Source organism: Megalops cyprinoides, chromosome 2 (assembly GCF_013368585.1).
Source record: "Megalops cyprinoides isolate fMegCyp1 chromosome 2, fMegCyp1.pri, whole genome shotgun sequence".
NCBI classification, from domain to species: Eukaryota; Metazoa; Chordata; class Actinopteri; order Elopiformes; family Megalopidae; genus Megalops; species Megalops cyprinoides.
In genome coordinates this window covers 2,488,199-2,509,285 of record NC_050584.1, presented here as the reverse complement: position 1 = coordinate 2,509,285, position 21,087 = coordinate 2,488,199, and the positions used below count along the sequence as shown (strand labels likewise).

Genomic DNA, 21,087 nt, shown 5'->3' with positions numbered 1-21,087 from the left:
ACCAGAAATCATGCACCTTTCACTTTTAGTTTGCGACATTTTCAGAGTTTTGGGTTTCTTTGCCATTGGTTAATCCACAAGTTTGCAAATTTTCTATTGCTATTAGATTAGTAGAAGTTGTTATTGGGGACCTTCTTCAGCACAGAAGAGACAGAACTTCAGACACAGGCAAAGAAAAGGTATTTAAGACTTTCTTAACATCATAAAAGGAGATTTGTTTCTCAGTTGTTAGGAAAAATCCTCTAGTTAGTTTTGACACCGATCTAATCTACGAAAGCACTGGGGTGAGTCTTCAGTCAGACAGTGTTGTCTGTACTGAGAGGACACTATCTATGCATCTGGAAGGTCCCTCTGAGGTGATAAGGGGCACGAATATTTCAGCACCAATGGTTTTGTAGCGCACTGCGCTGTAGTACATCCCTTCTGAGGCTTTGCGTGGCTCTCGAAATCGGCCAGCGAAAAAGCAAATGTAATTAAAGGAAAGAAATTATTCCGCTTCATTCCTCAAAAAGCCTGAATCCAAGCGACCCAGTGAGGCCTGTGATACGGTGACCTCTGAGAGGGGGTTAATTATACCCAGAATCCCAGTGTAAAGAGCAAGCAGAAAGGGCCTTACTCAAAGCCCCCGGCTGTTCCGCTTTCAAACTTTGTACAAAACTTCTAAAATTTAAAAAAATTAATAGTCATGTTTGTGTAATGTAATCACTATGAGGTTGTTGTCAGTACTAAAGAAGACAGTCTGATAACCTAGGCTCATATCGCTGTGTCACACTTAAAAACCCTCCTTTAAAAACTACTTAGATACTCACCAAATCTGGAGCGGTAACACCTCAGTTTGCATATGACTTAAAATGGATAAGATTTGCTTAACAGCTGAACTGTCTTTATTCTGATTTTTTGAGAGGAACAGAGCCAGAAACATGGAGCTCTCTGTGACTGAGGGGATGCAGAGCTGCTTGAGGTCAGACACAATGAGCCACACTGCCTCTGAAAAGCGCAACCATGCGGGTATGACTGAAAAATGTAAAAACTGTATTTCACTCGGCAGCCCGAGGTCAGAGCATGCTACTGCTGAGCTGGCGAACATGCTAGCAGACATGTTGAGAAGCTGCCGGGACTCTTCTGACCTGCGACCTGCCGCAGCAACAAAAGGAAGGTTCTACAATGTGTGGAATGGTCTGGGGAAGGAAGGGAGAGGGGCAGGGTTACGCGGCGCCCCCTGCTGTCTGGGGTGTGTTTACAATCTCCGCGGGACGTGCTTTCATGTGCCAGACACAGCAGAGAGGGCACATCTGGAGCTGGGGGCACAGGTCACCCCTCTCTGGGGTGACCTCTGATCTCTGGGTCACGGCAAGGTGAGAACGGACCCTACGACCTCTGTCCTATCTGGAGTGATGAACTACCCACGTCAAAGTCCACCAGCAGTCTCACAACCTCCAACAATAAAATGATAACCAATAAGTGATAGCTCCTTTAATATCTCTTAACAGGCTGCTTACTTGCATGGGGTGGATCTCTGAAGGACAGATATGTGGAACACTCTGAAGGACGGGCGTGTGGAATATCAAAAACCCTGGACTACCTGGTAGATTAGTGGTCAGATGCTCAGAGCGATTGTGTTCTGCGTTGTGTCATTATTTTTTTGCATGCTGTTTCTGCTACACAGAGAGGACTTTTACTTTAAAGTCCCCTGTGCTGTGAGAGCCACATGCGAAACTGCTACAAAACTACAGCACATAGAAAAACAAACCAAAAAAACACAACAAAAAAAAAACAAAAAATGTCAAAAGCACCTTTCAAGTTCAAAGCCATGGTGTTATTTCAAACATGGGAAATACTTTTCAAATATTTACAGCAATGTTTACATTCACAGATACGTCTACTCTTCTCCCAGTCAGTCTGAGGTGGAAAGTTGGGGGTAAGAGATCAGGGTTTACAGCCGGCTGGCTGATAGGCGTCCTGGAGACGGACTGCGACTACGGCTGGAGCCCTAGAACACAGAGGGGCAGAGTCAGGACAGAACCATCAACCCAGAGAGAGGGGGGCTCAGGACAGAACTATAAATTCAGAGAGAGGGGGGTCAGGACAGAACCATCAGCTCGGGGGGGGGGGGAGGGGGGTCAGGACAGAACCACTGTCTCAGAGACAGGGGTGCATGGTGTGTGGTGGGGGGCTTTCAATGGTTGATGAAATGTCTGGGTAAACACACATCCCTCATATACAGGAGGAGAGTGTGTGCTGTTTAACAGCATGGAGGGATCAGAGTTTGGGACGAGGCTTAGACTGTACTCACCTTTGGCCTCAGAGCCCATGGGAGTGGGGGTGGGGGTGGGGTGCATGTGTGTGTTAAAAAGAAAGAAAAGGGTCTTACAGACTTAAACAAACACAGCTGCACACCTCAGAGCAGCATGCAGCCAATGGCTACAGCTCTCATCTAACCATTTATCCCTGTATTTCTGCTGACCAGGGGGCCCCGCCCGACTCAGAGGCTGCCTGGGGAGGGGGGGGGGGGTGTCAGTCTCTATAGTAACTTACTAGAGTGCGGGAGGGGCTGCCAGATCGAGAGCGCACAGGGCTGCTGCTCCTGCTTCTGCTCCTCCACTGCAACACAAAAGAGACACGCCCTGAGCCATTCCTCCAAACCACACCCCTTTACCATCATTTCCCATGCTTTCACACAAAGCTACATGTTAAATATCCTGATTTACCACTAAACTTCCCTCTTCAGCTTAACGGGACTTTATTCAGTTCTTACACACAAGCAAAGTAAAAGGCTTGGTGTCATGAATGAGATAAAAAAACACAGGTCCTGGCACAGATCCTGCAGGGAATCCACCTCCCCGCATAGTCCCTAAAAATTCTCTTATTCTCACTCCACCCTAACAGAGATAAGGTTATCATTTAATAATCTGATCACTGAAAATTCAACATACTGTATATATAATACCATACATTGAAACTGTACCAAAAACAATTTTCATTTTCCACACGTAGTAACAATAACAGTGTACAGCATGGAGGGGAGTCACAGCATAGAGAGAGTGAGGAGTCACAGCATGGAGTTGAGTCACAGCATGGAGAGAGCGAGGAGTCACAGCACGGAGGGGAGTCACAGCGTGGAGAGAGAGGAGTCAAAACGTACCAGAGCGCCCCTCCTGGTGACGGCCTCCCCCTTCACGAGGACAGTGTCCCCCTCCATCAGCGCTGGCCACACGTGGTAGGCCACCAGCGGGGCAGTGAACTCTGAGTCATAACTGCGCCGGTACCTGGGAGAGAGAGAGAGAAAGGGAGAGAGGGAGAGAGGGACAGAGAGAGAAAGAAAGAGGGAGAGAGGGAGGGAGAGAGGGAGAGGGTGAGAGGGGAGAGAAAGAGAGGGACAGACAGAGAGGGAGAAAGATAAAGGTAAGAGAACATAGGGAGGAAAAGAAATATTCAAGGGTGAGAAATGAAAGGAGGGCTTCTTAGACATATTCATGAAAAGGAGGTCAAGGTCATGGTTACTTTAGTTGTACCCGTATGTAGATTTGATATGTGAAAGATTGAAGGAGATCTGAATGTGTGGTTTATGTAGGAGCAGCCCAGACTAAGGCCCTTGCTGAAGAGTACAAAGGGAGCTGATATTTAAACCCGTGGCCCCCAGGCTCAACTGTCCCACATCACTGCTGCCACTCCTAGCCCACGCTGTTGTGGAGCATTCGGTGCAACATGGTTAAGGTAGTGAGTGAGTTTCATTCTGGCCTTTGGGGTATTAGCAGGGGTGTGTGTGTATGTGTGTGTGAGTGTGTGTGTGTGTGTGTGTGTGTGTGTGAGTGCGTGTGTGTGTGTGTGTGTGTGTGAGTGCGTGTATGTGCGTGTGTGTATGTGCATGTGTGTGTGTGTGTGTGTGTGAGTGCGTGTATGTGTGTGTGTGTGTGTGAGTGCGTGTATGTGCGTGTGTATGTGCATGTGTGTGTGTGTGTGTGTGTGTGTGTGTGTGTGTGTGTGTATGTGTGTGTGAGTGTGTGTGTGTGCGTGTGTATGTGTGTGTGAGTGTGTGTGTGTGTGTGTATGTGTGTGCGTGTGTATGTGTGTGTGCGTGTGTATGTGTGTGTGAGTGTGTGTGTGTGTGTGAGTGTGTGTGTGTGTGAGTGTGTGTGTGTGTGCGTGTGTATGTGTGTGTGAGTGTGTGAGTGTGTGTGTGTGTGTGTGTATGTGTGTGGGCGTATCTGCGGCTGACTGACTTGCTGTCACTGTACAGCTCTCCGTCGCTGCTGAAGGCCAGGTCAAGGGGCGGGTCCAGCGTCTGCATGGCAAAGGCCACTCGGCACGCCTCCCTGATGAAGCTGCTGAGCAGAACGAAATCCACCTCCGCCGGGAAGGAGATCTTGGGGTTTACATTCATGGAGTTTATCACCTCCTGCAGGGGGACCCCAGAGATACACACTTTCAGCCAATCACCCCTTATCTCCCGAGGCCCCAGCCCGGACACAGACACTGACACCCAAGCGATTCTCAGCAATGCGCTTACCTCTGTGTGCGTGTGTGTGTGTATATATATACACTCACTGAACACTTTATTAGGAACACTATACTAATAATGTGTAGGGCCTCCCTTTGCTCTCAAAACAGCCTCAATTCTTCATGGCATGGATTCCACAAGATGTTGGAAACATTCCTTTGAAATTCTGATCCATGTTGACATGATTGCATCACGCAATTTCTGCAGATTTGTCAGCTGCACATTCATGCTGCGAATCTCCCGTTCTACCGCATCCCAAAGGTGTTCTATTGGATTCAGATTCGGTGACTGGGAAGGCCACTGGAGAACACTGAACTCATTGTCATGTTCATGAAACCAGTTTGAGATGACTTTTGCTTTGTGACATGGTGCATTATCATACTGGAAGTAGCCATTAGAAGATGGGTAAATTGTGGCCATGAAGGGATGCACATGGTCAGCAACAATACTCAGATAGGCTGTGGCATTCAAGCGATGATTGATTGGTAGTAATGGGCCCAAAGTGTGCCAAGAAAAATTCCTCACACCATTACTCCACCGCCACCAGCCTGGACTGTTGCCACAAGGCAGGTTGGCTCCATGGATTCATGCTGCTGGCACCAAATTCTGACCCTACCATCTGTGTGCCTCAGCAGAAATCAAGATTCATCAGACCAGGCTACGTTTTTCTAGTCTTCACCTGTGCCTGCTGAGCCTGTGCCCACTGCACCCACAGCTTTCTGTTCTTGGTTGACAAGTGGAATCTGACATGGTCTTCTGATGTTGTAGCCCATCTACCTCAAGGTTCGATGTATTGTGCATTCTGAGATGCTTTTCTCCTCACCACAATTGTACAGAGTGGTTATCTGAGTTACTGTAGCCTTTCTGTCAGCTCGAACCAGTCTGGCCATTCTCTGTTGACCTCTCTCATCAACAAGGCATTTCCGTCCGCAGAACTGCCACTCACTGGATGTTTTTTGTTTTTGGCACCTTTCTGAGTAAACTCTAAACACTGTTGTGCGTGAAAATCCCAGGAGATCAGCAGTTACAGAAATACTCAAACCAGTCCCTTTGGCACCAACAATCATGCCACAGTTGAAATCACAGAGATCACATTTTTCCCCATTCTGATGGTTGATGTGAACATTAACTGAAGCTCCTGACCCGTATCTGCATGATTATATGCATTGTACTGCTGCCACACAATTGGCTGATTAGATAGTTGCATGAATAAGTAGATGTACAGGTGTTCCTAATAAAGTGCTCAGTGAGTGTATTTGTATATACACATACACACACACATATTATATATATATACTATATATATATACATACATATATAGAACAAAAAAGTCATTCTGAACCAAAAAAAGAAACCACTGGTGGACTTCAAGATAAACACAGAGCAGGTTGCCCACGGCAAGCAACTGCAGCTGATGACAGAAAAATGCTAAGAGCTGTGAAGAAAAACCCTAAAACAGCAGTCAGTGACATCACTGCCAGTCTACAGAGTGCAGGTGTGAAAGTATCACAATCCACCGCTCGCAGAAGACTTTGACAGCAGAATTATAGAGGGCATACTGCAAGATGCAAACCTCTTATCAGCAACAAGAACTGAAAGGCTAGATTAAAATTTGCCAGAAAATAAAGACGAGCTAGTAGAGTTCTGGAGGAAAGTTTTATGGACAGATGAGACCAAAATAAACCTTCACCAAAGTGATGGGAAGCCAAAAGTGTGGAGAAAGATAGGAACTGCCCATGATCCAAACCATTCTACCTCAACTGTGAAACATGGAGGAGGCAATGTCATGGCCTGGGCATGTATGGCTGCTTCTGGAACTGGCTCACTCATATTTATTGATGATGTAACAGATGATGGCAGCAGCAGGATGAATTCAGAAGTTTACAGATGGATTTTGTCTGGATATGTACAACGCAATTCCTTCAATCTCACTGGCCGGCGCTTCATCTTGCAACAAGACAATGACCCCAAACACATCGCCGTGCTTTTATCAATGACAAAAAGCAGAACGTTTTAGACTGGCCAAGTCAGTCACGAGATCTAAATCCAACTGAGCAAGCATTTTACTTGCTGAAGAGGAGATTGAAGACAGGGAGTCCCTGTAACAAACATCGACTGAAAGCAGCTGCAGTGAAGGCCTGGAAAAGCATTTCCAAAGAACATACCACACGTTTGGTAATGTCAATGGGTCATAGACTTGCCTGTGCAACCAAATATTAGACTTTATCACTTTGATTTGTTTTGAAAGTCATCTGCTAACGAATTAAATGATAATGTTAAATGCTATACTAAAAGCTAGCCTCTACTTTGGTCTCATTGTCATTTCTTGATCTCAAATGCAAAGTAGCAATAATGTCAAATTCCACTCTACCATTAACATACTTTTGGAGGGCATTGTGTGTGTGTGTATATATATATATATATATATATATATATATATATATATATATATATACAGTGCATTCAGGAAGTATTCAGACCTCTTCACTTTTTTCACATTTTGGTATGTTGCAGCCTTATGCTAAAATCGTTTAAATTCATTTTTTTCTACACTCAATACCCCATAATGACAAAGTGTAAGCAGAATTTTAGAAATTTTTGCTAATTTACTAAAAATAAGAAACTGAAATAGCACATTGATGTAAGTATTCAGACCCTTTGCTATGAAACTTGAAATTTAGCTCAGGTCCATTCCATTTCTCTTGATCATCTTCAAGATGTTACTACACCTTGATTGGAGTCTACCTGTTAAATTCCATTGATTGGACATGATTTGGAAATGCACACACGTCTTTCTAAGGTCTCTCAGCTGACAATGCATATCAGAGCAAAAACCAAGCCCTGAGGTCGAAGGAACTGCCTGCAGAGCTCAGAGACAGGATTGTGTCTAGGTACAGATTTGAGGAAGGCTACAAAAAAATTCTGCTGCATTGACGGTTCCCAAGAGCACAGTGGCCTCCATAATTCTTAAATGGAAGAAGGTTGGAACAACTAGGACTCTTCCTAAAGCTGGCTGCCTGGCCAAACTGAGCAATCGGGGGAGAAGGGCCTTGGTAAGAGAGGTGGCCAAGAACCTGATGGTCATTCTGGCTGAGCTCCAGAGATCTTGTGTGGAGATGGGAGAAACTTCCAGAACTACAACCATCACTGCAACACTCCACTGTTCTGGGTCTTATGGCGGAGTGGCCAGACGGAAGCCTCTCTTCAGTAAAGGCACATTAAAGTCCGCTTGGAGTTTGCAAAAGCACCTAAAGGACTCTCAGACTGTGGGAAACAAGATTCTCTGGTCTCTTGGTCTCAATTCTAAGCATCATGTCTGGAGGAAACCAGGCAACGCTCATCACCTGCGCAATACCATCCCAACGGTGAAGCATGGTGGTGGCAGCATCCTGTTTTGGGGGTGTTTTTCAGTGGCAGGGACTGGAAAATTGGTCAGGGTTGAGGGAAAGCTGAACGGAGCAAATTACAGAGATATCCTTCATGAAAACCTGCTCCAGAGCACTCAGGACCTCAGACTGGGCCGAAGGTGGACCTTCCAACAGGGCAATGACCCTAAGCGCACAGCTAAGACAATGCAGGAGTGGCTTAGGGACAACTCTGTGAATGTCCTTGAGTGGCCCAGCCAAGAGCCCGGATTTGAACCCAATTGAACATCTCTGGAGAGACCTGAAAATGGTTGCTCACAGAGGGTCCCCATCCAACCTGAGAGAGGTTGAGAGGATCTGCAGAGAAGAATGGCAGAAAATCCGCAAATCCAGGTGTGTAAAGCTTGTTGCATCATATCCAAGAAGATTCGAGGCTGTAAGCACTCCCAAAGGTGCTTCAACTAAGTACTGAGTTAAGGGTCTGAATACTTATGTCAATGTGCTATTTCAATTTTTTATTTTGAATAAATTTGCAAAAATTTATAAAATCCTGTTTTCGCTTTGTCATTATTGGGTATTGAGTGTAGATTTCTGAGGAAAAAAATGAATTTAAACAATTCCAGCATAAGGCTGCAACATAAGAAGATGTGAAAAATGTGAAGGGGTCTGAATACTTTCTGAATGCATTGTATATATATTTTTATTTATACCCTTTAGCAGCAACTTCTGTCCAGAAAGCCTTACAGAGTGAGAGTACAAATGACCCTGGTGATTATAGTGGCTATAGTTATTAATTGAATATATATTATTGCTGTCAAGAGAGGACAGAGGTCAGGCACTCACGTTGACGCTGGCCTGCACATCATACAGATCCAGGTTTCTGACGATGTAGTCGATCACGGCGTCCTCCAGGGTCTCAGGCCCCACGTGGGACGGGGACAGAGTCTTCCTCACGCGCAGTTTAAACTGCCGAAAGGCCAGCTTGGCTGCCTGGAAGGACTCCTGCCAGGGGGAAGAGAGGAGAGGGGGAGAGAGGGAGAGGGGAAAGGGAGAGGAGAGGAGAGGAGGGGGGAGAGGAAAGTGAGAGAGGAGAGGAGCTGAGACAGAGGAAGCTTCCAGCCTGGCACACGCTGCACTGCCCCCTACTGATCACTGCTCAACACTGCTGTCCTGCTCCCTGCTCCACACTGCCCCCCTGTGGGTAGAGATGAGGTAGAGGAGGGAAAGGGGGGGGGGGGGGCATACCATGATGGAGATGAAGATGATCCTCTGCGCGGTCTCGGTGTCGTCGACGTAGCGACGCAGCAGGGCCTCGGCCTCCAGCCGCTCCATGGCATACAGGTCGCTGAAACGGGACACCAGGCGGGCGTGGCGGGAGGAGCTGGTGAGCTGGGCGCGGGTGGGTGATTCGCCACGCAGGGCAGGGCTGGAGGAGCGGCTGCGTCGCAGCAGGGGGCTCGGGGACCGGCTCCGCACCAGCCTGGGGGGGGACCACATGCTTGTTCATATCGGTTGTTTCGTCTCACGCCGGTGCGGTTGTCATGGTTACACTCTGGTGTCAGGCAGGAGGGTGGGGGGTTGGTCACTCACCTGTCCTGCAGCAGGGCCTTCTCCGCCGTCAGGTACGACACCTCCTCCCTCAGCAGGCGCACCTGCCTCTCATAGTCCTCCAGCAGCTCCAGCTTCCTCTTATACAGCTCAGCCTGATCACACGCAGCACGCAGCCTGAACACACACACACACACACACACACACACACACACACGTACACACAGATGCACATGCGCACACACACGCGCGCACGCAAACACACACATACACATGAGACAACAGCATTTAACACTAAAGCTACCTTGTGATGAAATGCTTTTTAATTGATGAGTGACATTACAGGAACAGAATTGTTTGGATCTTTCTTTCTAAGGCAGCACTGACAGTATTTTCAGGGGGTGCGTTATTTTGGGGGTGAGGCAGGGTTGACCAGCCTCTACTCACTCTGCTCTGAGCTGCAGAATCTCGTCCTCCGTGGCCAGCAGGGTGGTGGCTGACTTGGCTTTGGTGTCGTCCAGTTCCAGCTGTGCGTTAGCCAACCTGAAACAGGTTTCAGCGCTGACACTCAGAACCTTTACGAACACACCAGCTACCTCATGTAGGCTACATTAGCACATCTCACACTGTTAGGCTGACATTTAAAAATATGCTGCTTCTCAATATTCAGGCTTCAACCACAAAAACAAGACACTCAGACACACTGAGAGACAGAGACACATGGAAACAGGAGTGTAGCAACACAGTGAGACAGGGGTGTATAGCAGCACACAGAGACAGGGGTGTAGCAGCACACAGAGACAGGGGTGTATAGCAGCACACAGAGACAGGGGTGTATAGCAGCACACAGAGACAGGGGTGTATAGCAGCACACAGAGACAGGAGTGTAGCAGCACACAGAGACAGGGGTGTATAGCAGCACACAGAGACAGGGGTGTATAGCAGCACACAGAGACAGGAGTGTAGCAGCACACAGAGACAGGGGTGTATAGCAGCACACAGAGACAGGGGTGTATAGCAGCACACAGAGACAGGGGTGTATAGTAGCACACAGAGACAGGGGTGTATAGTAGCACACAGAGACAGGGGTGTAGCAGCACACAGAGACAGGGGTGTATAGCAGCACACAGAGACAGGGGTGTATAGTACCACACAGAGACAGGGGTGTAGCAGCACACAGAGACAGGGGTGTATAGCAGCACACAGAGACAGGGGTGTATAGCAGCACACAGAGACAGGAGTATAGCAGCACACAGAGACAGGGGTGTATAGCAGCACACAGAGACAGGGGTGTAGCAGCACTAACTCTTGTTTGACTGAGTCCAGGTGCAGTCTCGTGGAGCTCAGCTCTGTCTCCATCTTCTGCATGTTGGACTCGTGGGAGAGAGAGAGCTCTCGGATCTTCTTCTCCTTCTCCATGGATTCCTATAAAATATATACATCAAACTTTAAGCATCCTGGGGCCTGGGCAGCTACACTGTGTATGCAGCACACTAAACCTTCACATTTGACAGGGTTTCTGGGGGAGAGAAGGTTATCCTTGCGTAATGCATGTTCCAAGTGTCCAATTCAGCTTTTTCAATTAAAAAAATCATACATACCAGAAAGTAGCATGAGTGGGTTTGTCTAAACAGTATAGTGCATTATTATTACACATACACACATGGACATATCCGCACGCACACACACACACACACACACACACACACACACACACACACATACACACACACACACACACTCCATGGTTTGCATCAGGTGGGGGCTCACCTGGATGAGGTTCAGGCTGGTGTCCATGGTGATTGCAGAGGTTGCCATGGTAAAGCAGTTGCCCAGCCAGGGAAGAAGGCGAGACTTGAGGGTATCGACTCCTGCGTAGGGACCGCCTGGAGCCCCGAAAGAGAAGCTGTCACCGGGCATCACCCCCACGTACACACACACAAGCTGAGAAAGTTTTTCACTACAGGAAGTTGTGTTAGAGAGTGTCACACTACAGAAAACTCTTAGAGAGCATCACACTACAGGAAGCTGTGTTAGAGAAAGTGACAACAGGAAGCTGTGCTATAGAGTGTCACACCTCAGGAAATTGTGTTAGACAAAGACAAAGTCACAACAGGAGGTTGTGTTACAGAGTATTTTACTACAGGAAGTTGTGTTAGAGAGTATGTTACTACAGGAAGTTGTGTTAGAGAGTGTCACACTACAGAAAACTCTGTTAGAGAGCATCACACTACAGGAAGCTGTGTTAGAGAAAGTGACTACAGGAAGCTGTGTTAGAGAGTATGTTACTACAGAAAGTTGTGTTAGAGAGTGCCACACTACAGAAAACTGTGTTAAAGAGTGTTGCACTGCAAGACATTGTGGTAAAGGAAGACTTACCCTCTCTGGCAGTGAGGCTGAGGATGGTGAATAGCTGGCCCTGGATCTTAGAGGTGAGCTCCACCAGCTCACAGCAGCGGTTCAGGTTCTGGTCACAGGAGATCACCTACCGAGAGCAGACCAATTAAAATGGAGGCTGTGAGTGGCCGTCCAATTAAAATGGAGGCTGTGAGCAATTGTCCAATTAAAACTGAGGCTGTGAACGGTTGTCCAATTAAAATGGAGACCGCACCAGGCATTCTGGCATGAAATATAAAAGCTATGAGGAAAGACTCAAGTTACTTAACCTATTTAGACTAAGCGAGAGGAGGCTTAGGGGTGATTTAATTGAGGTATTTAAATTTATAAAAGGAATCAATAAGGTTAACTATAATAGATTCTTTAGGGTGAGTTCAGTCTGTAAAACAAGAGGACATAAATGGAAACTAGTAAAGAGTAAGTTCTGCACTGATATAAGGAAATATTATTTTACACAAAGAGTTATCAATACATGGAATAGGTTGTCAGGTCATGTAGTTGAGGCAGAGACCCTTGCTGTGTTCAAATCTAGACTTGATGCAGTTACTCTTTAATTAAGAAATGGCGAGCTTAGTTGGGCCAAATGGCCTGTTCTCGTCATCATATGTTCTTATGTTCTTATGTACTTACTCCAGCTCCTGATATGATCTGTTGTATTTAAACAAATCAAATCAATCTTTCGAATGACATTGTTTGAACAGGCAAATAGCAGAAAGTGGACACCTGAGTTAACTGGCCTGTGTGAAGGTCTCGAATTAAATTAAATATTGCCATGTTTTAAAATGAGGAAATGATCATCTCAGTGTCAGTCAGGTTCCCTGGGAAGGGAGAGGGGCTGCGGCCATGAACTGTCTGAAACCAGATATAGCACCAGGTTACTAGAGACTGCTACACTCCTTAAATCCTGACTCTTCAGGACAATCAATTGGATTTGTGCTCTGCAGGACTGGGAATTTATAACAGCAGGAACACGTTAGCATTATATGCTTCAGTATTTCACTAAGGATCTTACTACCTTAGTGGTTTAGTGATTCCGAGGTAAACTTGGGAATTAGCCCCTATAAGAATAGCCTTACAAATCACTTAGCAGAACTATGAACATGACATCCACACAGCTAATCAAAATACTGAAAACATGTTTACTAACGTTTGTCTTCTTTCCAGCACCTGTGGATCAAATTGGTCTTATGAGAAAAAAAAAAAGTTTATATAGCGTCAAGAAGAATCGGGTTGTCCAGCAGCAGAGATAGCTCGGCTGCTGTTCAACTCAGCACAATAAATACTTGGCCGGTTGCCCAACGGGCATAAAAAACAAAAGTTTTACAACAGTCACTGCTACGACAAACGTGTCTCCATTCAGAAATTTCTGCGCACCGGCTCCCGAGGGCGTGCTGCAAGACGTAGCGCCCTGCCGCGCTCAGAGTTACGAGGAATGGTTCCACGGTCGCCATGACAACAGGCGTCCATAGTAACCAAACTTTGTCGGAAAATCATTGTAATCAACAAGTTAATTCCTGGCCTTTGCTGCGTCGAAACTGCAATTACGCCACGATGCAATGCAATACACTGTTCCCTGCAACAGACGCTTCCGTGTGTATGAACTACAAACCTATTTGCAACGCACAGTAAAGCCTTGCAGACGATTTGAAAACGATTTTCTGATGCATAATGTGTGGATTTCCAGAGGAACCTTCGTTCGAACAACGATTAGATTGTAAGCATCATTAGGCCTATAAACGTCAATAAAACATTGAGTTAGTTAGGGTTTTTGTTGCTAGTGCGTATGGAAACCTCATAACATTGCATCGTGTCGAACGCAAAACTAATAGATTTATCTCCCAGTTAAAATACAGCAGCATAACCATAGATCACTAAACGCTGGCAAAAATATCGATAGGTTCACTATTGCTGGATACGGTTCTGGGTCGCTGGAGTAAATTATTAATGACTTACATGGTAGTCCTTGTACCAGGACTCCAGCTTGTCCTGCAGAGCGCTGTAGGATGAGGTGTTCACCAGCCTCCTCAGTGTGTCTGCCATGTCTGATCGACGCTGTAATCCCGCAAACGCTTCAGGACGTCCCAGACCTTGGGATCTAATCCGGCCCGAGTGCGCGGCCGGCGGAGGCGCGTTCAGTATTTATACGAGTTGTGCGAGTTCACCCTTTTGACGTTTTCTTTCTTCCGACGCTACGGACGCCAAGCTCCCCACTCAGTTGTAGCAACGCTGTTTTCCCAAGATAGTGCAGAGGAATTCCAGCGTAGAGCACTGTTTACTGTAGCGAGAAGTAACACGGGGGCAGAAGACCTGCTGCTCTTGCAGGCGTTACTCTTATGCTATAGCTCACGGTGTTCCACAGTCCTCTGTGATGTAAGTGAAACCAAACGACACAGAGGGATTGCATGTCAAGAACAGGAAAGGTTTTTTTTAAGGTTTTTTACTTCACAATGAACCATGGATCTTATTAAACTGCTAGTTAGGTTGCATTTATATTTTTATATTGCCTTTATATTTTGTCACTTAGGAAACATTTGGTGCTAACAATAATGATAACAACACCAATAAATGAACTTGGATTATTAATAATTATCATTATTAGTGATTATTAACATCAGCAACATCTACTATCAACAGTAGAAGTAGTAAGTAGTAGTAGTAATTTTCCTTCGTTGTTGTTGTCATTGCATTTCAATGACGGTGTATGAGGTAGGCCCTATTTATTGAATTAGCCTGCGATTTCGTCATCAAAATAAACCCATAGGCTATCAACAATGGATGGAATGATATAAAGAAAATAAAGAAAAGCACAGCTCTACATCTTGAATGACACTGCAGGTCTCTTTTTCGTTCGCCTGAGAGAAATGCCGCATGCAACGTTACATTGTGTTGTTGGTATTTAGCAGACGCTCTTATTCGGAGCGATTTCTACGTTAATTACAGCTTCTTCTTTTTTTTTTTTTTTTACACTGTTATCCATTTATACAGCTGGTGTTTTACTGAGGCAATTGTGGATTAAGTACCTTGCCCAAGGGTACAACAACAGTGCCCCAGCGGCGAATCGAACTGGAAACCTTTCGGTAATAAATCCTGCTCCTTAACCAGTACGTTACACTGCTGCCCGCTTAAGGGTCTAGCTAGAGAGGCAATAGGCGCGCCCTCTGGATACCTGCCTTGGTGCTGATCACTATCGCATAACCCGTTTATGGTTTAACACCGCCCTATATTTGTGTTTATTCAATAGCCTAGTTCAGAAAGTCAGAGTCAATAGAGTCATGCGTCAAGCCTACACATTTTACACAGTATAGGCTACTATTTATAATTCTGAAGTACATTTCAGTAATGGATATGTGACCGCTGGTAGTGTCAACTGTTTCATTATATATACAGACAATTCATCATCGAGAAAAAATAATGAGGTATATCTTTCACAGGGGGAGTCATTCAGCCATTTTAATCGAGGAATCTTTTTGTCAGAAAAAAGACCGCCCTCCATTGATCTTAACTGTGACGAGTATTAAACCTCCCGGACCGCTGTCCTGAAAATATCAATGGGTACATTCTTAATGCGGCCTTTCTTTTTTGGGAATCTCCATCAGCGCCTCTTCCATTGGTTGGTCTCACACCGGAGCAAACCATATGGGATTTGCGAACTCTCAGAAATATTTACTCAACTGCTTTCAATTTAAGCGACATTATTATCAAACTTATTATTTTATTACACGTTTTTTATGTGTTTGCCGATATCTCTAATGGAGATTGTTGTTGCTCTTTGATGTTTCTTTTTTTTTTTGCCCGGGTGGAATGGTTTATTCCACTGGCTGTCCGGAGCTGTCAAACGCCTGGGCGAGGGAGGGAGAAACACCATGGCGTCCGAACAGGTTTGTTTTTTTGTTTTTTAAAGAAAATACTGACTTTATCCTTTCCTTGTATAGAATGTGCTTGTTTTTTTTAATTGATAGCGACCACTGCCTTTGCTAATCCTTCGTTGCCTTCTTTTCCGTGTTTGCTCCAGAATCTGCAGAACCACGATCTGCGGGCTCTCGGGCTAAATTGCGACTAACGGTTTTTATAATGTTTTGATGAGCCCATGGAAAAAACGATTCATGTCAATTCTATACAGCGATCTCCGGCAAAGAAGGTGCGCATCGTTTGTGTGGCCAAACAGCGCAATTTGTTTATTTAGTAGCAGGCCCGATAATATTTACAGTTGTTGGGCAGCTGTTTGGTTTTAAAAATGCGTTTCGTCTATTTTTAGTCCTGCGTGAAAGAGCCAATTGAAAAGCGAGTTCAGTGAACTCCTGAAGGAGGCTGATCTACGATTTTCGTGGTGTGTCATATTTTCTCATATATCGTTATCGCTATTTTGATTTCCTCCGTCCCGACCCCCATTTGCTGAAGAATTTGGGATGGACGATACACGGGAAAAGGGAAAACAAAACGAAGCGGAGGATTGTTAAAATTAGGCCGTACAGCAGCGTTGTTGTCTCGGTTCTCCGTGATCTCCAGTAGCACAGTGATTATCATGCGTATGGCCATTGAAATAGCGTTAGCACAATGGTAATGATACAGGCAATCCTCAGTATCACCGCGAATTATACCTTGCATTCCAACGTTCGTGCCGGACCTCCCGGTGGTATCGTCGCACCCCGCGCTGGAACGCGGGGCCCAGGTCGGGGCCGCGCTAGTGTGTCTCAGAGGACGGGTGTCCCGCAGTGGAAGGCTGTTAGGTTTGGGGCTTCAGGGGCGCAGGCAAGCCCTCTCTGACAGCCTGACGGCGGCGTTGTGTTTTTGAAGGAGAGCTCCAACGGGCCCGTGAAGCGGTCCATGAGGGAGAAGGCCATCGAGCGGCGAGCCGCCAGCAAGGAGCACAACAGCAACTTCAAGGCGGGGTATGTGCCCATCGAGGAGGAGCGGCTGCACAAGACAGGGCTGCGCGGCCGCAAGGGGACACTGGCCGTGTGCGTCATCGTCCTGCTCTTCCTGCTCGCACTCATCAACCTGATCGTGAGTCCGCAAGCTGCACACCTGTACATACCTGCACACATCTCACCTGTACAAATACACATCTCACCTATACATACACACATCTCACCAGCACCTGCACCTGTACATATACACATCTCACCTGTAGTAGTACCTGTACACCTGCATATCTTTACTGTATCTTTGAGGTATGTATCTTGTACATGTCTGTGTGGGTGGAGACTGTGGTCCTTCTCTCAGCGCTTTAAATTAAAGTCCTTTAACTTCCCCCAGCAACACATAACAGTGTGACGTGTGGCACGGTGGGCAGCTGCAGACAGTTTATCAGCTCTGTAACACACAGTCATGGCAAGCATCCCCATTAGCACAGCAGGGAGATGCACTGCAGAGAGCCGAGAGAGAGGGGCCGAGAGGGGGCCAGGCCACGGCCCTCACACCTGCGCAAAACCAAACAAACATGCAAAAACACTCTACACAGCAGTCCTGTTATGTGTGCGTACATAAAATCAGTTAGCAAAGGTTTGCTACTTGGACTCGACTTCTTAAATGTTAAGGGTTGTGGCTGGTCAGCTATTATATGATTATTAACCCTTTCACACGTAAGCTGTAAAATATTTCCATCTGCCTGCCAGCATGACTTATTTCAGCTCATACACACCTGCTGTTCTAGAATTTGGTTATGACTTCATAATAAACATACTTTCTACCCTGTGCGGTGTGGTTCAGAAAGTGCTATGTGGAGCATCCTGCATGTTTGACTTTATTTTCTTTGAAGCAAACTGCCTTATTTCGAAATATAATTTCAAAATTACATAATAAGATATGAATTGCCGATAGCAAATATTTGTTTACTTCGAGATGAATAAGCTTGCTCTGTGGATGCATCAGTGCAATTGCGCTGCTCGGTTGACTCAAATAGCAAGTATTACATGGAAAAAAACAGAATACCTCGGTATTTGATGTATTGAAATATTTAATCACAACCAGATACACAGGATTTCAGTATTTTAATAATTCACGCATTATTAAGCTTTTCATAGTTTTCACTGCCGCATTTGCTATACTTTCTAACATTAAATCCCTGTTTCCTCAAAGCTAGACCCTAGTTAGCTACAATTTTTACAATCTGGGAATCAGAACTGTGTTTTACTGCTGATGTTGCAACTTATGTGAATCTGCATTGAAAAATAAATCATCACATTGTATTTGTGGAACTTTTTATGTGAAAAAGCGGCGGCTTTAGAACAAATGTTGCTTTGTTGTGTCACTTGTAAATAGCTGTTCTAATCTAGTGTTCTGATCACACCGGTTTAACCATCCGCTGTAGGGACCACTGTAGAATGATCACACCCATTCAACCGTACTCGCGAAAGGGGTAAAGACCTGCCTACATTAGTGGTGCACTGCTGAGTGCTCTCCAGGGAAAACAACTCGGTCTTTAATCTTCTAAATTTTCTTCAATCTTTAATCACACTGTGGTTTTGGGTTGTGCTGCACAGTGGGTGTGGCATTCAGCAGCTGAATAAATGCAGCTGAATCTAAAGCTGAATCTGAATCTGAATCTGAATCTGAATCTGAATCTGAATCTGAATCTCTGTCTGGCTCTCTTTCCCTGGCAGATCACGCTGGTGATCTGGACGGTGCTTCGGATCGGGCCCAGCGGCTGCGACAGCATGGAGTTCCACCACAGCGGCCTGCTGCGCTTCAAGCAGATGGCTGACATGGGCGTGGTCCACCCGCTCCACAAGAGTACGGTCGGGGGCAGGAAGAACGAGGACCTGGTCATCACCGGCAACAACAACCCGGTCAGGACCGCACCACGACCGCAACACGAGCCAACCAGCAAGCTGCTGCGCTCCTCGGTCAATGAACACTAAACCTGTGTGTGTGCGTGTGTGCGTGCAGGTGGTGTTCCAGCAGGGCTCCACTCGGCTGAGTGTGGATAAGGAGAAGACATCCATCACCAGTGACCTGGGCGTGTCCTTCACTGACCCCCGCACGCAGAGCACATTCTTCAGCACCGACTTCGAGAACCACGAGTTCCACCTGCCCAAGGGGGTCAAGGTGCTCAATGTGAGGAAGGCCTCAACAGAAAGGGTGAGATTCTGCCTGCCCCAGGGGCCACACCCTCCCTCACCCCCCCTCCCCTCTCTTGTTTCCTCCCTCTCTCTCTCTCTCTCTTCCTCTCTCCCTCTCTCTCTGTTTCTCCTTCTCTCTTTGTCCTTCCCTCTCTCTCCCTCCATCTCTCCCTCTCTCTTTTTCCTTCTCTCTCTCCCTCTCTCCCTCATGTAGTGTGTGTAACGGATATCCTGCTGTGTGTGCAGATCACCAGCAGTGCTTCGTCAGACCTGACCATCAAAGGGGACAGCAAGGCAGTGATCCGCGGGAACGAGGGCGTCTTCATCATGGGGAAGACTGTGGAGTTCCGCATGGGCGGGGACATCGAGCTCAAGGCTGTGAGTGTCACCGCTGTGCAGAGATGCGCAGACATGCGCAGAGATGCGAGTGTGGCCACTGCATGTCAGCCTGTACACTGAGCCCCCTCTCTGTGGGATAGTGAACTGAATCAGAGCGTGATGCTAGGGAGAGCTTCCCGTGGGGACCTGTCACTGCTGCCGTCTCTGGCAGGTGTGTGCTGATAATACTGACAGTGATGGTGATTATGGTGATGGTGATGGTGGTGGTGATGGTGATGGTGATTATGGTGATGGTGATGGTGATGGTGGTGATGGTGATGGTGATTATGGTGATGGTGATGGTGGTGATGGTGATTATGGTGATGGTGATGGTGATGGTGATGGTGGTGGTGATGGTGATGGTGATTATGGTGATGGTGATGGTGATGGTGGTGGTGATGGTGATTATGGTGATGGTGGTGATGGTGATGGTGATGATGGTGATGGTGATTATGGTGATGGTGGTGGTGATGGTGATTATGGTGATGGTGATGATGGTGATGGTGATGGTGGTGATGATGGTGATGGTGATGATGGTGGTGATGGTGATGGTGATGGTGATGATGGTGATGGTGATGGTGGTGATGATGGTGATGGTGATGGTGATGATGGTGATGATTATGGTGACACTGATAATGATGGTGATGGTGATCATGATGATGATGATGGTGATCATGCTGATGGTGTTGATGACGGTGACGATGGTGGTGATGGCGATGGTGATCATGATGATGATGAAGGAGACGCAGTAATGGATATCCTCTCCTGCAGGAGAACAGCATCGTCCTGAATGGGTGGGTGATGGTCAGCCCCTCTCGGATGCCCAACTCGTCGGCAGTGGGGGGCGAGCTGTTTTTCGACGAGAGTCTGGAGCGCTACAAGCTGTGCATGTGTGCAGACGGGACGCTGTTCCGCGTGCAGGTCAAGTACCAGAACATGGGCTGCCAGACCTCCGACAACCCCTGCAGCTCCACCCACTGAGGCACAGCCAGCTGCTGCCGTGGAGACGAGACGGGGACAGGAGGGGAGCGGACCCTCAGCACAAACACACACACACACACACACACACTCTCACAGAGAAACACACACTCACTCGCACACATAAACACACACACTCACAGAGAAACACACACTCACACACGCATACTCGCAGAGACACACACACAGAAACATCTAAATTTACATTTACATTGATTCAAAAGCTTTTATCTAAAGCGACTGACAAGTGAGGCAGAGTACCACACAAGCAAAAAACCATAAGGGGTCAACAACATTAGAAGCACAGACACACACACATACACACTGTATATACAAATGCACGCGCACACACACACACACACACACATCTCTCAGAGCATATCTTTTGTGTTCTGTCGCTGCTCGGCCAAAGACTCTGTAATGCTTTACTGTGTTTTACAAGTGTTTCAGACATCATGTGCATGCAGAGTTTAGACAGAGCAGTATTTTTGTATTAGTGGAAAATGAGTGTAGCAGTACGGCTAACTTTGAACTGTAGGGTCACAGAGTCTATGGCCAGCAACAGCCTCTGCCATGTTTCAGTGTAAAGTACAGACATTCACAGGCAGCTGCGAGACATGCGTCCATTGTGGAATGTATTTACAATGTTCATGAAGCCTAATCCTTGCCACTGGCCTCACTGACTAGCAGGTTCGTACATACACAGTAACAAAGAGATAAAACAGCCAATCAGATACAGAGGCATAGCGGTCCCTTACTGGCAGGTGTGTGTGTCATTGTTGTGCTTTGAATCTTGCCATCGGCTGCATGATTGCCATAGAAACACAGCTCTGAGGTGGATTCTCACAGGAGACCTTGTCC

At 46.6% G+C, this 21,087-nt stretch overlaps 2 protein-coding genes across 2 annotated transcripts; one reads left to right on the top strand and one right to left on the bottom strand.

The window, feature by feature from the left end:
• Positions 1 to 1,933: 1,933 nt before the first annotated feature.
• Positions 1,934 to 13,849, bottom strand: spata18 (spermatogenesis associated 18). Its single transcript, XM_036522890.1, has 12 exons — positions 13,763 to 13,849; positions 11,792 to 11,897; positions 11,183 to 11,298; positions 10,719 to 10,837; positions 9,860 to 9,955; positions 9,455 to 9,589; positions 9,110 to 9,344; positions 8,708 to 8,866; positions 4,221 to 4,396; positions 3,143 to 3,266; positions 2,536 to 2,601; positions 1,934 to 1,990 (listed from the first exon to the last, which is right to left on the bottom strand). The coding sequence occupies exons 1-12, from the start codon at positions 13,847 to 13,849 to the stop codon at positions 1,934 to 1,936; spliced, it is 1,476 nt and encodes a 491-aa protein (XP_036378783.1).
• Positions 13,850 to 15,639: 1,790 nt separating this feature from the next.
• sgcb (sarcoglycan, beta (dystrophin-associated glycoprotein)) lies at positions 15,640 to 20,351 on the top strand. Its single transcript, XM_036522338.1, has 6 exons — positions 15,640 to 15,687; positions 16,604 to 16,813; positions 18,412 to 18,597; positions 18,698 to 18,889; positions 19,117 to 19,248; positions 20,020 to 20,351. The coding sequence occupies exons 1-6, from the start codon at positions 15,673 to 15,675 to the stop codon at positions 20,227 to 20,229; spliced, it is 945 nt and encodes a 314-aa protein (XP_036378231.1). The 5' UTR covers positions 15,640 to 15,672; the 3' UTR covers positions 20,230 to 20,351.
• Positions 20,352 to 21,087: the final 736 nt, after the last annotated feature.

Excerpts from the sequence above, each read along its gene's own strand:
- sgcb (XM_036522338.1), top strand. Across the intron at positions 18,598-18,697 it reads TCACCGGCAACAACAACCCG|GTGGTGTTCCAGCAGGGCTC; the intron begins GTCAGGACCGCA and ends GTGTGCGTGCAG. Across the intron at positions 18,890-19,116 it reads GGAAGGCCTCAACAGAAAGG|ATCACCAGCAGTGCTTCGTC; the intron begins GTGAGATTCTGC and ends CTGTGTGTGCAG.
- spata18 (XM_036522890.1), bottom strand. The coding sequence starts at position 13,849 with ATGGCAGACACACTGAGGAGGCTGGTGAACACCTCATCCTACAGCGCT. Across the intron at positions 10,838-11,182 it reads CCAGCCTGAACCTCATCCAG|GAATCCATGGAGAAGGAGAA; the intron begins GTGAGCCCCCAC and ends TATATTTTATAG. Across the intron at positions 4,397-8,707 it reads ATGTGCAGGCCAGCGTCAAC|GAGGTGATAAACTCCATGAA; the intron begins GTGAGTGCCTGA and ends GTCCCCCTGCAG.